The 26,306-nt window shown below is 34.0% G+C and overlaps 3 protein-coding genes and 1 long non-coding RNA gene across 14 annotated transcripts; 1 reads left to right on the top strand and 3 right to left on the bottom strand.

Moving 5' to 3' along the window:
* Positions 1 to 582: 582 nt before the first annotated feature.
* LOC123192349 (nifU-like protein 4, mitochondrial) lies at positions 583 to 4,277 on the bottom strand. Its single transcript, XM_044604870.1, has 6 exons — positions 3,938 to 4,277; positions 3,244 to 3,405; positions 2,343 to 2,518; positions 2,079 to 2,182; positions 1,848 to 1,959; positions 583 to 1,008 (listed from the first exon to the last, which is right to left on the bottom strand). Exons 1-6 carry the CDS (start codon positions 4,149 to 4,151, stop codon positions 940 to 942), a joined length of 837 nt encoding a protein of 278 aa, XP_044460805.1. The 5' UTR covers positions 4,152 to 4,277; the 3' UTR covers positions 583 to 939.
* A 2,299-nt stretch (positions 4,278 to 6,576) lies between these two features.
* LOC123193040 (R3H domain-containing protein 1-like) lies at positions 6,577 to 12,984 on the top strand. Of its 4 annotated transcripts, none has more exons than XM_044605803.1 (6): positions 6,609 to 7,144; positions 9,035 to 9,764; positions 10,811 to 11,180; positions 11,869 to 12,029; positions 12,175 to 12,556; positions 12,655 to 12,984. In XM_044605803.1, exons 1-4 carry the CDS (start codon positions 6,889 to 6,891, stop codon positions 11,977 to 11,979), a joined length of 1,467 nt encoding a protein of 488 aa, XP_044461738.1. In that variant the 5' UTR covers positions 6,609 to 6,888; the 3' UTR covers positions 11,980 to 12,029; positions 12,175 to 12,556; positions 12,655 to 12,984. The 4 variants fall into 4 exon arrangements, with proteins under 4 accessions (XP_044461741.1, XP_044461738.1, XP_044461739.1 ...); XM_044605804.1 differs by having other exon boundaries at positions 12,136 to 12,556; XM_044605805.1 differs by lacking the exon at positions 11,869 to 12,029 and having other exon boundaries at positions 6,619 to 7,144.
* Positions 12,985 to 14,526: 1,542 nt separating this feature from the next.
* LOC123193401 lies at positions 14,527 to 21,596 on the bottom strand. 6 transcript variants are annotated; one of them, XR_006497083.1, is made up of 9 exons: positions 21,050 to 21,596; positions 20,863 to 20,962; positions 19,216 to 20,178; positions 18,495 to 18,585; positions 17,091 to 17,225; positions 16,434 to 17,004; positions 15,747 to 15,868; positions 15,299 to 15,568; positions 14,527 to 14,856 (listed from the first exon to the last, which is right to left on the bottom strand). It is a non-coding gene; the product is annotated as an uncharacterized LOC123193401 (long non-coding RNA). The 6 variants fall into 6 exon arrangements; XR_006497082.1 differs by lacking the exon at positions 14,527 to 14,856 and having other exon boundaries at positions 15,420 to 15,568; positions 19,216 to 19,936; positions 20,026 to 20,178; XR_006497079.1 differs by lacking the exon at positions 14,527 to 14,856 and having other exon boundaries at positions 15,420 to 15,568; positions 16,434 to 16,545; positions 16,894 to 17,004; positions 21,050 to 21,595.
* Positions 21,597 to 21,992: 396 nt separating this feature from the next.
* Positions 21,993 to 26,016, bottom strand: LOC123193400. 3 transcript variants are annotated; one of them, XM_044606375.1, is made up of 6 exons: positions 25,671 to 26,016; positions 24,045 to 24,097; positions 23,236 to 23,526; positions 22,917 to 23,128; positions 22,511 to 22,775; positions 21,993 to 22,435 (listed from the first exon to the last, which is right to left on the bottom strand). In XM_044606375.1, the coding sequence occupies exons 3-6, from the start codon at positions 23,494 to 23,496 to the stop codon at positions 22,127 to 22,129; spliced, it is 1,047 nt and encodes a 348-aa protein (XP_044462310.1). In that variant the 5' UTR covers positions 23,497 to 23,526; positions 24,045 to 24,097; positions 25,671 to 26,016; the 3' UTR covers positions 21,993 to 22,126. The 3 variants fall into 3 exon arrangements, with proteins under 3 accessions (XP_044462310.1, XP_044462308.1, XP_044462309.1); XM_044606373.1 differs by lacking the exon at positions 24,045 to 24,097; XM_044606374.1 differs by lacking the exon at positions 25,671 to 26,016 and having other exon boundaries at positions 24,045 to 24,251.
* Positions 26,017 to 26,306: the final 290 nt, after the last annotated feature.

Raw genomic sequence — 26,306 nt, 5'->3', positions numbered from 1 at the left:
ATAATTTTAAATTAAACATAAAATAACACACAATCATATAATGACACATCATCTATATATTCAAATTGTATACCAAAAATATGTATATGTAGTATTGCTTTTAAAAGAAAAGATGAAAAGAAATAAAAATGAATGATATAACGAAACTGACCACCTTTAGCTTTGAAAAATAGACATAATAGACCTACCCTTTATGGCAAGTTTTTTAAACTTTCAACAGAAATGATAATTCAAGGAAGGCTTTTTTGACCAATTTCGCAATTCTTACCAAGTATAATTGAAGTTCATATTAATGAAGAGCAAACAGCAATTGTTGAAGGAACATAAATTAAACTTTTTTCCTGGGCTTTGCTACAGAACATATTAACTTGTCTTCCCAATCCATGTGATTTACATTGGAATTAACTAAATCCATCCACATCCAATCAACTCAAGCATATTAGGAATCAAAAGTTAGGTGCAAACTAATATCATTGTCAGCCACTTGCAACACAATGTGGTGACAGAACCAGGACACAGTAACCATAAAATAGGGCAGTACAGGAAAGATCTCATCAATCATGCTAAACAATCGACATGAAATTTAAGGCAAGATGGTTGCAACAACCAATCCATCAAATAACTTTATTCATCTATATGATATGGATAATGCAAAAAACAATGAGTTTCAGGTCAAACTTTTGGTTGTTATGTGCCCACAAAGATACGAAGTGATTACAGAAAAGCCAAACAATTTTGTCACAATAGCTACTAATCAGACAGCACTAAATCCTATGCATTGCAATTGATGACAGGAACAGCATAAATAACCTGTACTTATAAATAATTTCATTACCCCAACCTTTATTTGCTCCTGCACAGGGAGGCACATCAGAGACCTTATCCATCTGGCTATAAATCAAAGTATGCTACGCAAGGAAGAAAAATTAAAAGGCTCATCTACTCTATCTGGCCAGTTAATGCTACATCCTCATCTTCAGCATCTAATTCTTGCTCCACACCTTTGACCTGTATAAGCAGAAAATTACTGTCAGCAATAAGAAAAGCCAAGAGATGAATTTACATGCAATCAACCAGCAAAAGCCTAAGTTCTTGTGTCACAAATAATGGTTGGCCAAGGCCAAAGCATAGGCTAAGTGTATAAGGCAGATAGACCTAGATAAAAAGGACAAGTAATCAAGGGCAGTACGGTGCAATGTATTTTACACAACGGTAAATATTGATAGTCCTGACCAAATTTACAATAGCACATCCTAACTAGTGAATGGCTATATATATAAAGATAGAGAGAGAGAACCATTCTCTAGTCAGTTAGGACTTCTTAATATAGATTTGGTTAGAACAATGCATATTCACCGTTGGATTAACTACACTGAACTAAAATGATATTTTACAACCCAAATCCAATGGTGCAAACACATGGTCTCGAAAATTTTATATCAGATCATTCTGACTAGATTATTATTATTTATTATTAGAGAGAGAGAGAGAGAATATATTCCAAAAAAAGGTGAACAAAGGTCCAAATATAGAGTATACAAGAGTAGGTCAAGATCCCTCAAAAGTACTGAAATATGGATGGGTCAATGTGCAAAAATCCCCAGTTCAACAGTTATATGTAATAGATATCTGAAACCTAAAGCTACTCTCTCCAAATATACAACGCAAGCATAAAAGAATTAGTTTTCCAAACACCGACTCTTTTAAAAAAATACTAATAATCCTGTTTGGGCGCTTCTATGAGTGATAGGCCCAACCTTAGAACTTTACATAACAACAGACAGGGATAGGACTATGACTAAAAATGCATAAAACTACAATACAAAATTAAGGTTATCATATGTTACCTCAGGTATATAATGCATCAGCATATTTTCTATGCCAGATTTCAATGTAACAGATGAACTTGGGCAGCCACTACATGCTCCTTGCATTTTCAATTTGACAATTCCTGTTTCTCTGTGGAATGAAGACAGATACTTCAATTAATGCTAAGTAGCAAGAATGAGAAAAAACAATGGATTAATTAATTATCAAATGTTGAGTATATATTATTGTAACGATGAAGGAAAACTTACGGATCAAATCCACAGTATTCAATGTCACCACCATCATCTTGCACTGCAGGGCGAATACGAGTCTCTAGAAGTTCCTTGATCATTGCAACAGTTTCTGAGTCATCCTGGAACAGCAAAATAGTGATATCGTTGAAGCAATAATCATTCTCAAAAGTTTCAAAGGTGATGGGGAAGGTAAAATCACAACAAAATACAATCATTTTGTTAGCAAGCAGGCTTTATCAAATTTTTAAAAAATCAAACTAAATTAGTTCATAAATATACTTCATGAATTGCAGTGTCTTTGGCTGCAGCAGTTTCTGAGTCTAGAAACAACGGCTGCCCAGAAGAATAAAAGTCCATGATTGCAGCAAAAATTTCAGGCTTCAGGAAATCCCAAGAAGCATTGTCTGATTTTGTTAATGTGACAAAATCTGAACCAAAGAACACACGTGTAATACCTGTATCAAAGATTAAAAAAAGGTTTACCCAACTGATTATTTCATAACTCAAGTGAACAATTGCCACTGATATTGATAGCAAGACTACTATATTAAATTTTATTGATAACAAAAAAATCATTTATTTTCAAACCAACCCATTCACTATCTATCATTTGATTGACTAATTCTTTTATATTTGAATGCATGAAGAGTCAAATGTTTCTATAATTCCTCATAGTGGGGTGAATAGAGATGACTTTGAATCTGAGATCTAAAATTTTGGTTGTCCCTTGTTGTAATAATATCTCAGGGCTTGCAATAATAACTTGGCATATCGAATATATGGCTGTTAACTAAAATATTTCTAGGGTTATCTAATTGGCAGGCTTTGATGATTAACAGTGGTCTATGTCTTCAGCTGGAAACAAACAAATTGATCATTTATGCCACAATCAAGTCCTCTTGCAATTCACATCTATCTAGCAATTTTTCTACTCATGTCTATTAAAAGTTTGTATATCTACTCGTATCCTAATCTAAACCTCAAAGGCAAATTCTTAACAGGTAAGACATGCAAAGAGTTAATCTTAACACCAACAAAAACAAGGCATCAAATACAAGGCTTTCATCGCAAACATGAGGACTTTCATCTGAAAAAGAAGATAAGTCAATGCCAATCATTTCATAAAATGATAAACAATTCCAGTCACTAACAAGAGCACACGAGTGTAGCTCAAGCTTACCATCAATCCCATAAAGCGCTTTTGCCAATGGAGAATTCATAGCTGCACGTGCATTAGGGAAATCTGCACTTCCAACCTCCATAACAGGCTTCCCTGGATAGAACATGAGAGACGAAGGATTTGGTGTTGACTGTGTTTGTATAAACATCATCCTTCTCTGTCCTGTGCAATAGCACCATCAAATTAATGGCTATTTTCAAAATTCTGTATTTCCCGCATCTCGACTGTAACATTTGTTTCACATACAAATTATTTTTAACCCAAAATACTAAGAGAAGATTCTACATTATCTACAATAACAAACTCAGGATATAAAAACCTCTTCAATTCAAAATTTGGAAACTGTTTTGAAAAATTATTTTATAATATTAAGAATGACACAGTCTCAAAGAAAAGATTTTTCCATTGTTCCTAGAAATTATATCCTCTTTTAAGATTGTATTTAAAATTGGCAACTAACCAAGAATGCCGTCAAGTTATACTGTATCCCTCTAAAATTAAACAAAAAAAAATTAATTAAATAAGAAAAAAGTGCAACAGTCTATAAATCAGATCAATTTAATAAAAATTCTAAGAAGCATCAGGAAAAAAAAATCAAACAAAAAGCCGGCAAAATACAGCATGCAAATATTAGGGCCGCGTTAGGCAATATGCAATTAATAAATAACAAAAGCAAATTGCCCAAATAAACTACCTTGAAAATGGTTCCATTTTCCGGACTGTAAAGTCGAAACAGGAAAAGGCTTCAGGAGCGAAGAGTGTTGAGAAGCAGCTGAATTGGATAAAGACGATATCGTTTTGGAAGAAGTAAAGATGAAACCACCATTTTTGGGTTCTTCTAAACCTAGTCGTCTCTGTTGATACGAAAGAGACAGACCTCGCTTCAATATTCTTCCCAATCGCCTCATCAACGCTTCAGCTAGAACACTTAGCTTTGCTAATTTTGATTCTTCTTTTTTTTTTTTTTCCGTTTCTCTCAGACTTTTAGCAGGAGTCTTGCGAATCTTAGAGGTGGACGGATTGTAGAGAACCACGGACTGTTACACGAATTCGAGTACATAAAAAACACTCGGCCCCACAACCGAAAAAGCCGGATTTATGTCTAAGCCCAGCCCATTGGACGAATACGGGAATCTTGGGTGTTTTCCATGACACTTTTATTTAGATAATATTTTATTATTAAAAATAAAATATAGTTTTGAATATAAATTATTATTATTATTATTATTATTATTATTATTATTTTAATAAAATTTAATAAAAATTAATATATATATAATTAATTTAAGATAATTAAATAATATTAATTTGTTATTTTATTTAATTATTTTTATTATAATTATTTTTATTATAATTATTTTAAAATATTTTTTATGACGCATATTATCTTAATTAAAAATTAAATTATTTTACTTAAAAATTTAATAAATAAATATAAAATTATAATAAAATTAAGATTACATCGATAATCTTTTAATATTTAAGATGAAATTGATAATAAGATTATATTCTATATTATCTATCACATCATTATTGATAATAAAAAAATTTTAAAATTTTTTATTATTAACAAACTAAATAAGGTAATGTTTATAATAAAAAATAAATTACTAGAATGATATTTGATAACTCCCAAGCAAACACCCCCTAAAAGTATTTAAACTTTTGATACGATTGAGCATTAAATCTAACTTGTTCTCAAGTGAACGTGTGAAACTACTGTAGAACCTTTTGTAGAACCTTTTGGAATAACTAATACTTCATATGTAGGAGGAGTTTTTCTTTTATCCCCAACCTTTGCAAAGAGAACAAATTCATTCGTTAATGGAACAATAAGCTCTTTTGACTACGACACATGATTCTAAGCATATTTTATGTATTTTTAAAATTTAAGACAAAATTTAGTCATAACTTATGTATAGATGGTGTGAAAGTGAAGAATTGATTGCAGATGGAGAAATTTAGCAAAGCATGGAGTGTATTAAGAGATGAAGTGTGACTTTATAGATGCCAAAGGTATCTTTGTCTGAAAAGAATAGTTAAGATTAAAGAAGAGTTATTAAATGAAGCCTAAATATTCATAACTTATATTTGTGAAGTTTTAAAAATTTAAAAATTTATCTATTATTCAATATATGTTAGAATTTTCTGTTAATAGTAAGGGTAAAATTATTATTTAATAAATAATATTAAAAAAATAAATTTTTTTCAAATTTTCACCAATTAGTTTTAAAAAATAATAATTTTTCTCAAAACCTAAGTTTTGAAAAGTTACATTTTTCTCCTGTTAGAGTTTTTTTTTTATCTTTATCTTTGTCAACAATTGGAATTCGTCAGTGTTATTGTCACTCCAACAAAGATTAGTTCTGTCTCTCCCTTCTGGAGCACTCTTTCCCTCCAGGATCAACATCTCCTTCGAGTAGGCTTGGATATGATCCAAGCCGACTCAATCTCGAAAGTCAATTCTGCTTGATTTAGCTTAGTTCAAATTCGTTTGATTAAAATTCGAACCTAACTATAGCCAAAAGATTTGTCTCGCTTTTTAATTAGAGTCGAACTTGAGCCAAAGGGTATTCAACTCGGTTTAACTTGAATTTAGCTCGATTGAAGAATGTTCTGGTGTAGTTTCTTATGTAGATACTCTTGCTTTAGGGACTCAATTGTCACCACAGTAAGAACTCTATCAAATTATCTTCAAACCTGTTTTTCATATTTTTATATTCTCTAAATTTCATTTCTATCTTACCATCCTCTAAATAGAAAGGTCATTTTTAGAATATTTTAATTGGATGTAGAGATGTGACGATCTCCAATTTTCAATATGGTATTGATATAATTTGAGTCAATTTGGTTTCAAAAGTTGATTTGACTTGATTTAACTCAACTCAAATTTGTTTGATAAAAATTTGAATTGAACTTGAATTGAAAGATTTAGTTTGTTTTTTAATGCAAGCCAAATTAGAGCAGAGGAGTGTTCGGGCTCGATTTGGCCTGAATCTACCCCTATCTTCGAGCATCATTGTCATCAATTCGATCTACTGAGAATCAACTAAGATTTGGTTTTATCGATCACTTATATACGTTGATTGTTTCATTTCAATAGCTGATGACGAATAAGATTTGACTGAGAAGTTCTCTAATGTGAAATTTAAGAGGGTAAATAGTGCCATTAAATATAAATTATTAAAACTCATATAACAAATTAGGACGGGGAAAGGAAGTAATAAAAAACGGAAAATGAATTGACAGACCCAGCTAAAATTTCTTAAGAGCTGGATCTGGATCCGGATCCAGGCTAGGCTCAGCCCAACAGACAGACCCACCTGCTTCCTTGCACCATTGTCAAACTCAAACCCTATGCGCCTTTTCGTCTTCCTACATGTAGATAGAAAGATAGTGACGCCAAATATTGCAATCTCTTTCTCTTTCATCCCCTCTTTCTTCCTTGTCTGATGCCAACTCATGATATACTTCTTCCATACTAAACGTCGTCGTAGTATGCATCTTCCTCCTCCTCCGACGCCGCTTCCTCTTCCACTTTCTCATCGTCTCTCTGTACATTCGTTCCTTTAATGATCGATTTCTTCTAGGACTTCAAAACCTTAGAATCTCTACCCCCTCTCTCCTCTCTCTAGTTCTCAATTCATGGAGGGTTCTCTGTCCGACGATCTCGGAGCCACGGAGTCGTGGGAGGTAGCCGATTTGGATGCCGCCATGACTCGATTGGGCCTCTCATCTTCTAGCCTCGATTCCAACTCGCGTCATCGGCTTTCTGAATCCGGTTCGGGTTCGAATTCTTTGGTTTCTTCTTCGTCAGTTTGTAAAGTCTCCGACGACGTTCTTAATCAAGTTGATCAGTTCCTCCGTGAAGCTTTGCAAAACCCTCGCGAACGCCTCTCCAGTAAGTTGTTTTTAATACGCTTCGTTGTGACCAGATTTGGGGATTATATTCGATTGTAGCTTTCTTGTGGTAATCATTCTGCTATCTAGTGATTTTTGCTTATTTGGGGTTTTAATTGATCGGTAATGTTATTGGGCTAGTTGAATAGCGATAATGTTGACATCTACCTTCTCGTAAAATAATACTTGTGTCTCTATTCGTTATTGGTTTGATAATGGATGTTACAATTATGGTGCTGTGTTGTAAAAATTGCATTGTTATTAGGACTCGGTGATGAAGATACTCTGTGTTTTGCTTTAACTGTGGTTATATTGCCTTGGAGTTGGGATAATTTGTTGGATGTAGGATATTTTTGTTTTGGCCGTTCTTGGTACAGGAGTTCGGGGGTCTAAGGTTTTGTATTGGCATGGATAGGGCTGGATTCAAATTGAGCTCCTTTGAGCTAGGCTCGAGCCAACAGTTTCGAGCTTGAGCTGCTTGTCAAATTTGCAAATTAGAAATTCTAATACAAAACGACGTCGTTTTGATTAATATGTATTAAAACGACATCGTTTTAATAACAAACTAGTTAAAAGCTCGAGCGCGGAACGAATCGAACCGAATTCGAGTTTAGCTGCAGCGAGCTCAAGCTCGAGCTCTATTGTATGCAAACTGAACCAAGCCGAGCTCGGCTTGGCTCGAATCCAGCCCTGGGCATGGATATAATCTTCATTATGTAAGGTGGTTGCTATGCTTGATGGGATGTGCAATTACTTTGGGTTGGTAATTGCTGTCTGCTTTGTGTGTTGTTAAGTGTGCCTTATGTGTTGTTAGCTTTGTTATTAGATGGTTGGAAGACTTGTGAGACTGGGTTGAGAAGAATAAAATTGGATAATAATTTTGCATGAAATGGGTTTGGCTTAATCTTTTGATTGAAAATACAATGATAGATGGCTGATGTGATGAAAATAAATAACAGTATGGAGCAACCATTAGTGATATGCAAAACAAGACAACTTGAGCATACTATGTTTCAATGAAATGTTGCTGGAGATGGAATTTTAGATTGGATTCATGATAAACTAGTAAAACAGGAAAAGTTGGTTGTTTGGAAAGTCTAATTGGATTGGGCCATTTTATGAAAAAATCGCAAGTCAGTGATAGACATTAATGGTGAAATCATGGAGGGAAATATTTATTGTTACATTTTACAACTGAATTGAATTAAGCATAACATTCAAAATTTTGGTAAAGAAAATAAGGATTAATTAAAGCTTATGATTTTCTTTCTGATCAGTGTGCATGATGGAGAAAATATCGCATAGAAAGAGAAGTACTAAATTTGGAAAAAAAATTAATCCTGGGATGGGCCAGGAAGTAAATTATAAGGAAGATTTTTTTTCTTACTTTTCTTATTATGGGTATCATGTGGAGAATCTGTTCATGCTATTAGTATCAAAGATAAAGATGGTTAGCGAGTAAACCAGACAATTTATGCTATGGCCTCAGATGCCATAAAATTTCCTTTCCCCCTTAGACACGTGACTCACTTCGTGGGAGGAGTTGATGTGATAGATGACATGTTGGCTTTTTCTTTTTTCCTAACCTGTGAAAGGTGATTAAATTTTTAATAATTATAATCTACTTACTACAATGGCGTATGGACCTGGGATGCTGCAAGAAAGAGCAAGTTTATGAGCCTAATGTTACCATCTGTTCTGATTTTGATGCCTTTTTTGACTGTCTGCTTGTTATACAGATTATTACATTATGAACTTGGATATGACGTTCACTCATGCTTTCAACGGATGAACAAGAATTCTTCATATCACTCATATATGGTGTGTTAATAAGTATAGTAGTATTGATTTTCCTCTGTTTGTAATAAAGATTTTAATATCTTTTGTTTAGTTCTGCGGATGGAGCAAGATGTTGAAAAGTTCATTCGCGATCCTACTCAGCAGCAATTAGAGTTTCAGCAGCTGCCTACTTCATATTTACGCCTGGCTGCTCACCGGGTGGCTCAACATTTCTCATTGCAATCAATGGTTTTGTTAGACAATAATTTACCTGATGGTTCAGGTTCCAAAATCATTGTTCGAAAGACTGCTGAATGTAGGCTTCCTATGATTCGCTTGGCAGACATCCCTGTAAATTTACCATCAGTTGAAAGTAGTGGGCCTGTCAAGGTTGCCATTAAACAAAGGCCACAAAAGAAATCACAGACTGCCGGCAATTCAAATTCAAATTCATTTAAGTCAAATAGTTCCAAAAGTGTGGAGGAAAGAAAAGAAGACTATAACAGGGCCCGTGCAAGGATATTTAACTCTATTAATTGTAGTGGTGGTGATAGTAGAAGACCAGAGAATGAAACAAAGTTGCCGGATGGTCCCTTGGGAATGTCTAAGATGGAAGAAAAATCTATATCTGGAGCTTCTGATATAAATTCTGGTAGAGGTTCAGTTGATTCTTCTACTGGTAGAGGTTTGGTTAATTCTTCTACAAGTAGCAGTAGACCAGGTAGAATTAGGACAGAGAAGGAGGCAGTTGGTAGATATAAACCAAATAGTAGTAGGGTGGCTATCTTTCGGGATCGTGAAATTGACCGCAAGGACCCTGATTATGACAGAAGCTATGACAGGTTTTTATTTTATTTTATTTTTTGTTTGTTAATGTTTTCGGTTGTATTTTGGGCTTTGAAAATTTTGCAAGACTTGTCAAGGTTATGCAGGATGGTTGAAGTTTGTTTTGTTCCTGAGTTGAACAATGAAATGATAGTGTTTGCCACATTCTTTCCACATCTGTTTCTCCTTCACATTGGTATGTTTTTAGTTATTGATTAGTACAATCGAAGAGGGCATTTACCTGACTGTCCATAGGGACAATGATCTCTCAAAATGTTTCTGCTGTAAATGTTTTAAGAGTGATGCTAGACTTATAAAGTTGGGGTCTCAACTGTTGTGGTTGCTGGCATGACAACACCATATTAACTGTAGGATTAGCTGGAGTGATGTTTTTCCTATGATTAATATGGTGTCAGCACATCAGCAGTTACATTTCTTTGAGATTAAAAGTTGGGATTGCAACTTCATATATTTAGCATACCGATGGTATTAATGTATGATATTGTTGTTCTCTGGTCGTTCTCTCTTTTGGTTTCATTCTCTTCTATTTTTGCTTTTTGTCAACTGGATATGTGGCTTTGTAATGATATATTATGTTTTAGAAATCAGGTCTAGGCCCCCAGTATACAGTCGATTTGCAAGTTTTAAGCGTCGTCTCAGAAGCATTACATGGTTAATTTTGGTTTGAAACATACTGTCTTACCGTTTAGTCTATGATTTTCTAACTGCAATAAATTTTGCAAGTTTTAAGTCTTTTTTTGGACTTACATCTATATCTAACTGTTTGCTTATCTTTCAGCCTTTTGATCTTTAATTCTTCACTGGCTTTTGGTGAGATAATTTTTTTAATATTGTTATTGAGCAACAACTATGAAAATTAAAGACTTTGAGCTTATTTTTTACACAAATTCTGATAGGAAGGGGCTGGCTCATTGTCTGCATTGTGTGATAATTTTTATATTAATTTGTAATTTTTTTTGGTTGAATTAATCAACCAATTGTGAGCACAATTGTTTTACTCATTATACATATTATACATCATCTGTTTTTCTTAATTGTTCAGGTATATGCAAAGATTTGATCCTGGGTTTGGGTTCAATAGTGCACCATATTCCATACAGCCTATGTATGCCCCTGCTTTGAATTATAACACCGAATTTCCTCAGCTTGGATCTGCCCATAGGCCTCAGATTTCTGCTGAGCACCAACCTCATCCACCTCCTCAACATCTTCCTGGGCCATGGACTGCACCATCAACCCCTGCAGGACTTAGGTACGGTCATCCAGAAACAATGATGACACCATTTAGTCCAAATCATGTTGGTGCACACTCCGCATCTGCCATATATATGCCACCTTCACAATATCCTTGTCAACGCCCTGGAATGCCTTTCATCCATCCTCATGAACATGTTCATCAACCTTTTTCGCAGGTATGGCAATGTTAATAGCTTTCTTTTTCTTGTGAAATGGCAACTATTGGAATTTTCACCTTTGTTCTCTCTCATTTGATAAGAATTAAGAAACAATGAAATTTTATATATGCAAAGAATGATTTGTGTCGAAGTGAACAAGCTCTACACACTGAAACTGGAGTATATTGATGTCCAAAAGCACTGTAGGTTGCTAGTCTGGAAAAGGATCTCATCAAATATCCATGCCTTACTATATCTAGTAGCTACAGCACTTTTCTCGACTTCAAATCACAGTGCACAAAAATTTAATTCTATACCACTATACCAGAACCTCTTGCCACTTCAGATTTATAAAGATTGTTCAATTTCTTTCCAAATAACTCAAGAAATAGCTAATGTCTCCGCAATCCCAGAACATGGAGACCTCATTTCTCCATCCAGAGCTATACTTCCCTCAGTCCCACAGACTGGGTGAATAGGGAAGCAAACCTAAAAATTCTTTGAACAATGTCTGTGGGAAAAGGATGATCTATGCTTACATTTTACAATTTGCCTAGGATGCACCGATGAGGGGTTAAGACATCATTGATCTCTTTGTTTAGATGATATTTTCGGCATTTATATTTGGCCATTGGATTGTCCAAGCTGTGAATTTTACTCTACAAGGTCTTCTAACCTCATCAATATTTTCTTTGATTACTTTAAGGAAGGTACATTGAACTCATCAATCACCACCTTTTTGTCCAACTCTGTCACCTGCATGTGCTGGCATGGTGCAAGAATTTTAGAGTGGAATTTGGTTGGAAGAACATGTTGAATAAGCAGTCATTGAACTACTACCACGGATGGTTGTGATTACAAAAGAATGTAGTGAATATATGATCCTTTGAATATATCTTTTCTGTCTGCTGATGAATAAAATTTTTTGCACGCTGTCTTTGAAACTAAACTGAACCTTTGGATATTCTTTCAGATCTTGAGATTATAATAAACCGTCATTGTGATTGTGCAGCCTCAGCAGCCATCTGATGCAACTTTTGGATTAGCCCGGCCCCATTGAGGGGCTTGGGCCATGCCTGCGCCCTGCCAACTGGTACTTGAGTCTTCAGCTGGAGTTACGATGGGCACACTGGCAAAGCTTTACTCCAGCAGGCAGGAGCGCAGGCATAGAGAGCCGAGGGTGGACTGGGGTTGAAGGGACTCAAATTGAACCATTCCACCATCCTCGGTTTTCTCCTGGAGGACACATCTTATTTAAGGATGGTGAAGCTCCATGGCTTGAAAGATCCATCATTTGGGACGAATCGAGAGCTGTGTTTCCCCACTAATGATGGTGAATGGAGCTAAATCGGTGATGTGTTAACTGGCAGCATGTGCACCCATTTGAAATGAAGGTAGGCCTACCATTTACGGCCTGTTTTTCAACTAATTTTGGAAAGTTCTAATATATACTTATAAAATTAATGAATATGATATTTTCACCCCTCTGCAGTATCAAGAGTTTAAAAGAGAATATGGTTGAAGGATTTGTGGGGGAGCTGGGAATCGTGTCTGGATTGTAGGAGGTTCGACTTGGTGACATAGTCGGCTGCTGAGATGCGCACTCGTGATGCTTTGGTAGAACCTTTCAGTGATAATGAAACCTTATCCTGTACCATATGAACAATATTTCATTGATCTTGCCGACCTCTTAAGTGTGTGAAATTAGAACTCTACGTTCTTTGACTTTGAGCTAAAAGTCTGGATTTGGGAGAAATCACCAGGTTGGATGGGCTACACTCTAAAGTTTGATATAATTAAAAAATCCCTGGTCTTTCATTAAGCAGGCAAATTTCATTAATATTCTTTATTAATTTCGAAAAAAATATTTTTTTTCAATTGTCTGTTTCATGTATTAGAATGAAGTTTGATTCTTCTTATCATCACTTAGAAGAGGCTTATTTATATTATATAAAATCTATTTACTTTCTCTAAGTGGTCATCAATGTTGTGTTATTTTTAATTCAAAATTATCTAATCATATGATGATATATATAAATATGAATATATTTAAGTATCTAAAATAGGTATGCAAATTTGTTTTGATACATAAAAGAATATTATATATACTTATTTTGAGTATACAAATATGTATATATTTATGTGTGTAATCACATGATTGAATGTTGTTTTATCTTTAATTCAAAATTATCCAATTATATAATAATACATATAAATGAGTATATATTTATGTGTCTAAAATAAGTATACATAATAAACACATGATATGTTATTATATAATTGAATATTATTTTATCTTTAATTTAAAATTATTTAATCACTTAATTATATATATTAAGTGTGTATCTAAAATATATATATATATATATATATATATATATATAAGTTTATTGTTAATATAAATAAATTTCTAAAACTCCCTCAATAATTTAGTATTTAATTATTTAATTTCCCGTTGGTGCAAGAAAATATTTATGTTGGTGAGATTATGTTAGATCCTATTTAACATTTTGTAGACAAAAATATGTTTCTCATTTATGTACCAAGAACCAACCATTATTACTGAAAGAAGAAATTGGATCAAAAGATAATTATGATGTAAATATATATTTTTAAAATTAAACAAACATTTTTTTAAATTAAAACGCATTTTATTAACGTTACCTTTAATGATAAAATAAAAAAAAAAACAGTTGAAAAGGTTTTTCGCAAAAAGTAAAGAAAATTTTAGTCAAGCCTAAACTATCATTAATTCATGTGAAATTGTAACATGATTTCTTTTCCTCATTAACCACCAACCGTATATTGATTTTATTTTCCAAAATTAATAAGAACCCTTGACAAAATGTAATTATGGTCTACTCAAGAAGGCTTTGACTTTTGACTAAATGGTATTTTAAAAAGTGCTTTTCATGTGGTAAAAAAACGTTTTTATGTAGTCAAAATCACTTTTTAAGTAAAATCTATCATGCATTTTTGAAACACTTTAGATACTTAGATAAATGTATGAAAGCACTTCTTTCATAATTCATTTTGTAGCTATTTTTCTAGAACCCATTTCTTAAGATATATATTAAAAAAAAAAAAAAACTCATTTTGAGTACACTTATATATGTTATTATGTAATTGAATATTACTATATTTTTAATTCAAATTCATCCAATTAAATAATAACCCAAATCAAATATTTACCTATTTATATATAAGGATATATAGTTTTATAGCTATTATAATTCACATGGATTTTCCAAAATATATAAAAGAAAAATAAAGAAAGGGATGCCTTTTTCATGAATCACTCTCATACTTCATGTGTATGTAATATGATTAGCAGAAACTAGTAACGAAAACAAATGGAATGATACCTGAGCATCTCTCTTTTAGTTTCTTAATAAACTTGCTTTCTACACTACTTTTTTCGTGCATTGCTCTAACAACTTAACCAGACCTTGTGCTTTTTTTGCATTTCTAATCCTGTCCTATCCCTTCTTCTCTCTATTTTCAGACGGTTAAAGTTTTTCATAATCATCCTATCCAACTTGAAAAAGGCAGACAAGATGGCTTTGCACCTGTTTTTATTGACACTATTTTGCTTTCAGTTTTTCACAACTCATTTGCTTCTGTTTTCCTAATTGATTCCCCTTCTCTCAGGAAAACAAGATTTCAAGGTTACGGGTATGCTTCCCATCCATATCTGAAATCATTATCATTCATTAGCCCCGCCTAACTTCCTAATTTTGCTGCGGCAAGAAATGATGTTATCTATGCATGCATGCATTTATCATGCCATATAAATTCATGTTTGGATGATTTTGTTCTTGAAGAACATTTATCCCAGCGTGCATAACATTTATTGTTTGTTTCACCTTGTTAAGGCAGATTTCATTCTTTAGACAGATATTTATCTTGCCCTTATAATTTTCATTCTCTTGCACTTTTCGAAATAACTGGAGAGTATTTATCCTATTATTTGAGAAATCAGTATCAGTATCCTACTTTTGAGATGTTTACCTAAATTTTTTGTTCATTTTCTATGTGCAATTTCGATGCAGGATATGGAGAAGCTGAACACGAAGCTATTTATGCAGAACTGTTTCATGATTCAAGAAAATGAGAAGCTGAGGAAGAAAGCTCACCAGCTCAACCAGGAGAACCAGGCTTTGTTGTCTGAGCTGAAGAAGAAAATGGCAAAAGTGTACCCACAATCCAACCCTGATGGTGAGCGGAACCATGGCTCGAGTTCATCTGAGAATTCTGTTAACACCAACAAACCTTGATCATATATAGATATGATTGTTTTGCTACATCTGTTTCGATCTTCCTAAAGCCAATATTGTCCAAACAAAGTGTTGAAATTTGACACGATTTGTCGTCAACAACAGTTCACGTTCACATTCCGTGTCCATCTTGTTGGGAAAGAAAAAAAATGAAATAAAGCTTTTATTTTTCAAAGAAATATTGTAATTTTGATTTAAAGAGATGTATTATGAAAAAATAAAAATAAATTAGTTTCTCTCTATCCCTCATGCCTTACACATACAACAATATATGAATAATCCTATATTATGGTAATTAAAAACTTACTAGTAATCGATGATTAGCTTCTTATCTATGCCAGAGAAAGTTACGTAAAATGCCTTGAAATGTTTGTAAGCAATGTCCACATCTTCCTTCCCCATACATCTCTCACACTGCAAATCAAGGAACTGAAAAAAGAAAAAACCTTCATTGTTTATTTGAATAAAAGAAAAAACTGAGAAAAAAACAGACTCAAAAGTTTATCAGCATCAAGTAGCTCAGTCTACCAGAATCAGCAAAACAGAGATACAATTTTATTACAGTTCTAACAGACAGTAACTCAATTAGATTCTACAGAAACGGATTAACAGAATTTTACCTCCAATGTTACATGCAAGTATATATTCTGAAATTAATACCAAAAGGAATGTAATTTGCATGTATGATGGTTTGTTTGGTGTTCTTAAATCAGCCATCCAATGTACCTGATATGTCACAAAGTTACCGAGTACAAAACCTTGTACCATGCCACAGACCAACTAAAAAGAATATCTACAATTGGAAATTGATTATCGTTTACAGCAGTGTCCATAAAAGGAGATTAATAATATTTACTTGTCCACTACAAATTAGTGCAAAATCCCAGAAGACCTTATCCAACCTGTCTCAAAAATATTTTTCTCCTTTTGTCACACAAAAGAATACAAAAAGTTACGTCACCCGACCCCACATCAACAACAAATCAATTAATACCTGTGCATGGAAAGCTGAGGTATGCCACAACCAACAGTTCAAATGCCAACCCCAGAAGCGAAAATGGGCCCTATGGTGGATCCACATCCCAAATCATTTCTTACCACATATTCTAAACAGAATTCAAAACAAAAATTAGAAAACCTGAAATTTCAATGCTGAAAAATTTTCTCAGTTGCATAATATTACATTCCACTACTGTCCAATAATGCCATAAAAGTTTCCTTGAAAAGGGACAGGTTAATTTGCAAAATAACGCAACTCTTTAAACAAATTTACGGCACTTGTATATCATCAATAACAGGAAGTACTATCAATCTCAGCTGGCTTCATAGCACAGGAACCTAACTGGACCCAACTTGATAAACCATAACCTTGGTTCTATAACCTAGTTGACAAACTAAAACATTGGTCATGACTCATGAAAATATTACATAATTTTATTTTGACTTTCTGTCACCTTAAGAATCTCAAATTGCCATACACAGATTTCAGACTGTATTGTTTATAGTCTGTCCAGACACGCTGCTTCATAAATTGTTTTAGCAATGCATTAGATACATGCTGAAATCTGCATTATATTCTCAAGTTAGTAATAAAACTCTCAACTGTATAAATATAAGATCTCAGGGAATAGAGTATCCAATTGACTCAAACCTTTCATAAAAAACATGAGACCAACGAGTTGAACATGAAAATGTCATGGGATGACTCAAAAATGGCACCAGAGCTAGGTCACTTGCAAACCAGCGGAAGCATGTATTGGGATCTGTTCCAATTCAGGTTTAAAACCTAAAGTTGGCAAAGCAACATTTTACATTAGAATTAGAGTTTACTTATATTCACAACTAATTGGAGTGATTCACCACAAGTTCACGGCAACAAGAGGTTGAATATGTCAAAAAATTTCACATTTTAAGTTTATATTAGTGGGTGGTGGAGTCCCAAACTTGAGCAGGCACAACCTTCAATAATGTACCATAGAGATTATCTTCATAATTAAATAGGACAATGGTAAAAGCAACAAATAAAATTTAAATTTCCCCTCTCTTTGCTACAAGAACTCAGCTGGCAGTTACCTGAGTTAGAAGGTTATGAATTTTTGCCATTTCTTTAAATAGAAAAGTTGTCATCCCACTGGTAGCATAGAACTGATTAGCATTGTGCTTGATAACTAGACTCATGCATTTCTAGGTGATAATTTTCTTCTTGTTTCTTAGAAAAATTCAGGTGAATTCCATGGGCCATGTCCATAGATACTATATATACAGAAAGCAAGTCAGAGAGAAGGATTAATGGTTAAGCCAGTACAACTAAAATGCAGAATGGTCAAATATAGCATGGATCATAATCCAAGTGTTTTAATACCTCATGTCCATGTGTAAAAGATACCATATCAGGAAATTTAAACAATAATCAGTAGAACACCAGACTTCTAAAAAAAAGGCAAAAAATTGAACTTGCCAAGAATTCAAATGTAAATTGGTAAGCATAAATCTAGAGTCATGTGCAATCAGATATGCAAAATCTAATCATAATCTTCAGCAATATAATATCAATGACAAAGTGTTAGAAACTCCACAGCAAAGATCCTTAGCTCTTTAATAATGTTGCAGTATCTTTAGAAGGAGATCTCATCTCTCTTTCCCTCCCCAAAAGCCCTCCATATTTTATAAGGTATTTAAACAATTACCTCAAAGAATTATCCATAAATGCCAAGATTAACACTTAAGGAGATGTAAGGAGATGCTGATCAGCTACAGTATCAATATTACTGCATAATTTAGTTCGTCATGAGACTTACAATGGACCCGGAAAAAAAAGTTCCCTACTACTCACCATAAGAATTTAAACTTTCCTAGATAGAATCAATAGGTAAAATTTGGATTCTCAAATTCGGCATCATCTAACTGTTTTCACCTCATAAAAAAGGTTTCTTCTTAAAGTCTATTTCTCATGTACAAACCAGCTAAGAAACCAAAAAGTCTTAAAACCTTATAATGAATGAATTTAAAGCTTACCAAGAAATGACTAGTGAATTGCACACTCAAAAGCACTCACCGGTGTACTCATGTGCTAAGTAACCAACAATGCGTCTTATAGCCTGAAACAAGGTTGGTGCACCAGCTCCTCGATATGAATCTGAACCCACCTGTTGAACAGAAGTTACAACTTAGAAATTACTTCTCTTAACCATGCAATCCAGCCAAGGAATACCAAAGACTACTTGCACACAAAGGCTATACTGAACTTGAAAACTATGCAAGAGTGTGTAACATCTATTTTTGACCACCACCTTATCAAAGTATGGTGTACATTACAATATAACAAGCGAGTGATGCAAGCAGCACCCATCTTCCATTATCTTTGTGATATAATGATACACTGCTTATAGAAATTATTCTGAATGATGATTTTGGCCTTCTGATTCCCTCCATCCATTAATGGAATCCTCTAATATAAAAATCTTTTATATACTTGTCTTCAAGACACAAAGTACAAAAGTGGGCCCAATGTTCACCAAAAGAGGTAAAAACCCCACAGACGGATAACTTGCATGACACAAAGTCTAAAATTAAAAAACACTAAAGGCTAAGGCTCTTGCGAGTAATAATTCCCTTGATGCTAATATTTTGATAAGCTTATTAACAACCTAGCCATTGTGCCCAATTACTTTTTGGCAAAAGGTATAGAAAAGGGAAAGGCATTCACATTTTAAGCATACAAAGAAGGAATAAAGCTCATTTTAGTTGACATTATGAACTATGGCGAAAACATTTACCACTTCATTGTCAAATAAAGCAACCATCTGAATAGTGTGTTCACTTGATAAGTCACTTGGTGATCCACATGAGTCAATAAGAACCCTCAAAACACAATAACTTGAAGCAAGATTATATAATCTTCCAGAATATATAAACTCACTGTTTGCACCTCCAAGGCAGCTAGGTTGGGTATCAGAAATATATAGCTCAAGGCTCACTAGTCATTAATTTCACAACTGAGTTGTTCAAACAAAAGCTACAAAATTAATATCAGAAACAAATTTAAATACAGCTTCTTCAACACTTCCACCTATCACATGGAATTCCACATTAGTCACACCATTGTCTCAATCAAGTGGCAAGCTAATAATTACATTGAAAAAAGATTGCAATAAGCTCAGAAAATCCACAGCACCAGTATATCAGCATCATAGCAGTGCATGTTGCAGCTTGGCACAGAACAAGACCAACCATCTTGAAATAGATTAGCTAAGTACACATATTTTTTATGATCAAATAAAGACAAGCGAGTGCATGTGTACATCAAATAGATTAATTTTCACTTTGTTGCAGAAGCTAATTGATGTCTATATATTTCATATTATATAAATAAAAAAATTTGGAATTTTTACAAAACGAATGGTTCCAACAATCCATTATTTCCATCAAAGACCTTTCATTGCCATTATTGGTGCAGGAAAAAAAGCACCAAAGATACGGCAAGCTAAATTTCCTGTCCTGAAAGAAGAGTTGTCATACCATTACCAGTTAGCTTTCTACACTAACCTGTACTTCCCAACTGAGAGTAGAGATATGATAATACACACCAGAATAAGTAAGGGATGATGGGCAGCTTTAGAAGATGACAAACTACTTTTCTCTTTTGGATCTGGTGATGCTTCATCCGACATCATTGCAAGTAGTGAAATGAGGTGAGTCTCCAGATTTGGCTTGAATCCATACTTGTTCACAGTGCTGTGCTAAACAACCCAGGAAAGAGAAACAAAAGAAATACATATGTGAGCATACAGGAAAATTCCCAATCCATTAGATAAAAGCAAATTTTTTCAATGCATATGATGAGAACATATTACAAAATCATAATTAATGGAACAATATCTTATCATAACTGCAGAAGCACAAAATCTTCCCAATTTAAGAAAAAGAATGTAATTATAGTTAAAGTACTGTGAAATTATGACTATCCATGATTTAAACTGCCACAAAACATTAATTTTTAGTACCTCTGGTAAACCTTATTTTTTTCTTCTTTTAAGTAGGAAGTCTAAAATTATAATATTGAAGCAGTTTCAATCTGTTTCGGGACATTGTGATATTAGAATATGAACTACAAGCAGATTGTTCTACAATTAATAATTATGACTTGAAATACTTCTAAAATTATAAATAAACAAATAAATTCTTATAAAATTTAGACAAATGCACAATCACTAAAAAATTAGTCTTATTCCAGCATTTTTCTGTTATCAATTAATAATGAATTCGAACCAATACAATGCTGTAAACTAGAAGTATAACAATGCACAAAATTACAAAATTAAGTTATTCTAGTGAAATTATGGGATCCATAATAGCTATCCCGAAATTCACATGAAAAAGAAAGGAATTATATTAATTTTAAGACAGAGATTGATTAAACTCACTTTTCTCCCACAGCAAATATCGTCCACCAGGCTTAAGCTCCCACTCCTCATCCTCAATTAGTAAAACCAGCATCAATCAGTAGTAACTGTTTCGCTGCAGCTGCAAAAACAAACAAAACCGCTGTCAAATTCAAAACCCAAAAAATTCGAAAAACCTCAGCCAAAACGACTACGTGTTGAGATATACCAGTAGCGTGAAACGGCGTCCAAGACTCGTTTAAGTAGTCGAGAATATCGCCGACTACCGTCGAAGAAGTGTGAGACGCCGTCCTGATTGAGTTGGAGCGGGAATAGTGAGTTGTCATTGTGGATAAACTGTGGAGGGAATGACGAAAAGAGCGCGTGGAGTCGCGTGAGTGCAAATGTCGGGGAGGAGTGAGTTTGCTCAGGAAAAAGGAAGGACTGGTGATAATTGGAGACGGAGAGTGAAGTACTTGCAAAAACGTTAGTGCTATGGCAGCAGCTGCCATTGTAGCTGTGGAAACTATCTGTTGTGCTTCTGCACTGGTATTTTGGCTAGCTTTGATTTGAATTTGACAAAATGACAGTTGAGAAGCTTTTACTTTAACCCATCTTTTCCGTCTGTGTTCGTAAATCGGTCCTTTTTATTTCGGCCACCCAGCCACCAACCGAGCCGACCCAAAAACCAATTTTTAATGGAGAAGAATAAAGTTGGGAAAATGATCTAACAAGAAGATGATTTATAATAAAAGAAAAATAACATTGTTCGGAGAACATGCTCATTGTCCATGGGATTGCAAGTAAATTTTAACTTCAAAAAGGGATAAATCTGCTAGAGTTATCTGATCAGTTCACTTGCTATTTTATCCATATCCACCCATTCTTTTGTGCATGTCAATGTTTGTTTTTCAAGATTATATGCATGTATTTGTTGTTAATTGATGAGTTTGGATTGATCTCAGTGATCTTCACCCTTCATGGAATGCTGCATTCTCAGTTGTCCAGTTTTACTTTATTTCTTGCCGGAGGTCTGTTCGGTTAGTACTACAACAGTTTAGGTTGTCAGATTTACACCGATTTGTAATCACTTATAAAAACACTGTTTGCTTTCATGAACTATGGCTCAATAGGAAATAATTTATGTAGAAACCAAATGTTGAGCTCACAGCTTGCCCCAAAAACATCAATTCATTGCTTTGTGCAATAATCCTGAGTGCTTAATTGCTGCAGACTAGAGTAGGTAAGTCCTGAATAGTTTCATAAGTAAATATCATTAATGAACAAAGTTTCCTTGCTACTTAAATCAAATTGAGGTTTCTACATTACGAAGTAAAAGAGCCTTTAAGATAGATTCACTCATCCCATCTAGTACTGGAAAGAAGTGTCCACTACCCGGTAATTCATGGTACTGAATCCATGGCAGTTTATTGGCTATGTAGCGTTGCAGAATTACTGGCACTAGCCTATCTTCATCACCCTGCCATATGTGAACAGTGCCTTCACCATCAGGAAAAGGGTTCCGGAGATCCATTGGATCAAATTCCCAGCTCCCAAATCCAATCATCATGTCACGATGGTTGGACTCGAATTCTCCTTGCTGAAGTACTTGTGACTGCAAAATATAGGAAAAACAAAACCCCAAGTAAAAAGAAGTTTTGTAAATGAATAATGGTAAATGAAAAAGTACCTTCTGTGCTTGTCTCCCTGCAACCTTAGAGATAAGTTGTATATCTTGAGTGGAGAAAATCTGAGGATGACCTGCTGCAACAGCAGATGCAGGAAATAATTTTTGGGTGTTCCACCAGTAGGTCAGCCATGGAGTGTAGTGGGCGACACGAAGAGCCCATTGATCCTGTGGTAGCTGTAGGTTGTAAGCTTTTGTTGATAAGTTTCTGGGAAATCCAGGCCACCAGTAGTTGATAACTGGAGCAATTAGTGTTGCTCCAGCTAGCCTGTAAGCATCCCAAATATTCAGATTTGAAAACAAATACAGATTCGAATACCAGATACGCTTACTATCCATACCATTTGATGTCGTGGAGTTTCCTTTCATAGAACATTATAACTGAGAAATCTGAATGTGTTATTGTTACCTGTGGGGGATGTATCTGAGGCAGCTCCAAACTGTATGACCTCCCATAGAATACCCAACCACATAAAACTTGGATCCAAGTCCCAACTGATCAGCAAGCTCTTCTGTATCCATCGCCAAACTCTTAATGGTTCGCTTCGGATTCGGATCACTCTCACCATACCCTGCTCTGTCAAATGACACAATGTATATCCCAAGTTCCTCAACAGTTTCCTGAAATGAAAATACAGAGCATCATCAAAGTTAACGAACACATTCTGGATTTGAACAAATGAAAATTTCAGAATCATGATGACAAGTGAGGGAACGAGTTGAAGTACTTGAGAGAGGTTCTCTGCAATGACTACATCATGTCTGCAAGAGCCAAAACCATGGAAAAAGACAATCTTATGCTTGGCCAGATGTTTTGGTAAGCCATGCTCCACGTAAGCCAAATGCCTTCCATCTCTCAGCTTTATTCTAGGTCCTGTAATGGGAGGGCCACCAGGAGAGCCACAGATTTTCGGAGGTGGAGGAACGGTTGTGTGATATGCCCATGCCAGAAATCCGATCAAAGAGACAACTAGAATTCCCCGAATCATTTCTAGAAAAGAACTTGGGAAAAAAGCACCCTTCAAAATAGAAATGGTTTTCGATCAAATGAAAACCAAATCAAACTAGAATTATAGACAATGCTTCCCCTGTTAACATCTAATAATGACTAGATAATTCAAGAACTACAGACAAGAGCACATACAACAAGCACAAAGCATAATAAAAATTTGCCTTCATACTATAAAACATATATGTATTTTTATTTTAATTTGGATTTAGAATCATATTATTGACAAAAAAAAAAAACAAACAATCCATCCAAATAGAAAGGCATATTTACAATTTTCTTTGTGGGACATCATTACTTGGTTTCGTAAGTGCTTAAAGGAAGTGTTAAGCATTTTCTCTCTTAATTTTCTTTCACAATTATAAGTAAACAATTGACTTAACTAAGTCTTCACCAAAATCAAGAGCAATGCTCCTAATAAATTCTGCTTTCAAGCAGTAAAAACGAAGTGTTTCTCCATTATAAGATAAAAAGTGCTTTTACATGAGAGCAATATGTTGATTTGTGTGTGAGAGAAAGAGGAAAAACCTGAAAGAAGCTGTTGAAGAACAAGCGATTTCTGCTTGCAGAAGCTGGTATTCCTGCTTAATCCCAATCCAATAACATAATAAATCATCCAACAACCCCAGATTTTACTTTAAAGAGTAAAACTTGCTAAGCCAATCAAATTTAGACAAGCAGGAAGCCAAACCAAACTTGCTTAGAAAAAAAGCGCCTCCATGACTTTCAAAAGCTCTACAGTGCAAAAAGTGAGAAATTGTGGTGTTTCTGTTCAACAACTTGTGTTTACAATGGTATTAAGTAGTTTTATATGTTGAAAAAAAGCACCATAATGTTGGACTTATGTCTTTTTTAACTTAGAATATGCACTACAGTCGTTTAACTGTGATAGTTATTGTTGATAATGAGTAGATCAAGTCTTAAATGAACCACAAAATAATCCAACGAAAAATTAAAAAAAAAAAAAAATTGTTTTCATAACTATTTCTTCAATGTCTAACTATAGAAACTAGGAACTGTCTAATCTCATGTGATTTAACATCCGAGTGAAATTCTTTAAGTAAATTTGTGCAAGTTGAGTCTAAAACAAAACATATTTTCTTCTTGCATCTGGACGGTTACAGCTATAGTAGTATTTCCTATTTTCACTTGTTCTCATGTAAATTTAGTTGTAATTGCCTAGTGTTAAAAACTTAAAATCATATTAGGTTATTTTACAAATTTAACAATTTAAAAGTAACAGTGGGATGGGTCAGACCAATCACAGCACAGCCAGAATAAAGCCTGCGACTTGGCGGGCCTTCATGTCGGGCCAACTAGACAAAATCTCAAAGCCCGGGGGCACAATTTGCGACCTCTAAGCCATGCATCAATGGGTTCTTAATGGGCCGACCCATAGAGCCGACCCACAAATTGATTTTTTTTATACATATAATTAATTTTTTAATTTATTTTGACCCATTACAATAGTAAGTCATACCGGATGAACCAATCCATTCAATAAAAAATTAAAAATATTAGTCACTACAGTATCAAGTCATGTTATATCAATATGCAAACCTTACCTCATGGCTCGGGGTATGATCTAAGGTTTTTTGTGTCGAGCCTAAATGGGTCAAGCAAAAAAGTCATACCCATACTGGGTCATAAGCCGACCAAACCCATTTAACACCTCTATTTAAGGCAGAGTTAAAATCATTTATATTAAATATGAAACTATTTTTTTGTTCAACACATAACAATGTTCTAAGTTAAGAATAGGCCAAATAATTATTTCCCACTTCAACTACTATGAAACAATAAATTTTTACAAACCTTTCAATTTCTTAATGGATTTCATTTTATTTTAATGTAAAATTTTATTTTCCCTTTTGTTGATGCAACAATGAAAATGTCAAAATAAACTATTTAATTACTAATACATCATTAATTTTATTGAAATTACGAAAATAAACTATTACCGTCATGTTTAGCTATCCGACGGAAATTCTATCATTAAAAAATATCATAGTTCAAAATTAAGTGAAAGAGAGACAAACCAAAACCACAATCAATCTAATCAAACCATAGTTGTTAAGAAAGAACTCAAATTTGAGTTAAAACAATTCAAACTCCATATTTTGCTAATTGGAACAGATATAGACAAGCTCTGACCTTCATAAATTGTACCAAAAATTATTCAAGAACCTTATTCCTCTTCTAGCTCGACACCAATCATCCGAATTCTCAATATCAGGTGCACTACAACCCAAATTATCCTTTTTGATAGCAAAGTGATAGAGCACAGAGACTTGACAATTCTTTGAAAACGAGATGAGGAATATATGGAAGAAATTGTAAAGGAAGTGAATGCAAAGTGAGTTGCTATAAGGCCGCATGAAATAGAGAAATGGGTTTGGGAGATTGACGGTGTAAAAGGAGAAATGAGAGGCAAGAGAGAAAGAGGAAGTGGTGCAGAGAGGGGAGGGAATGTCGGATGGTCAGTTGATCATAATATATTTTGTGTAAAACAAAACATCCAAATGCTATTTGTCTCTCAATAAATAAAATTTTTAAGCTTTGGAAGTAAGAATTTTGACTTCCAACTTCAAGAGTAACCAAAATTAGGGAACATAAAATTTTTAAAAGTTAAAATCTTTATTACATTTATAAAATTTTGATTTATATGATAAAAATTTGAATTCAAACCCTTATCACGTTTATAAAATCTTAATTTATTTAATATAATAATTATAGATTTAACCATTACGTCTCAAATTATTTATCTAATAAATACAAACGAGATCCCCA

Source organism: Mangifera indica, chromosome 12 (assembly GCF_011075055.1).
Source record: "Mangifera indica cultivar Alphonso chromosome 12, CATAS_Mindica_2.1, whole genome shotgun sequence".
Lineage (NCBI taxonomy): Eukaryota > Viridiplantae > Streptophyta > Magnoliopsida > Sapindales > Anacardiaceae > Mangifera > Mangifera indica.
This window is presented reverse-complemented; position numbering and strand designations above follow the sequence as displayed.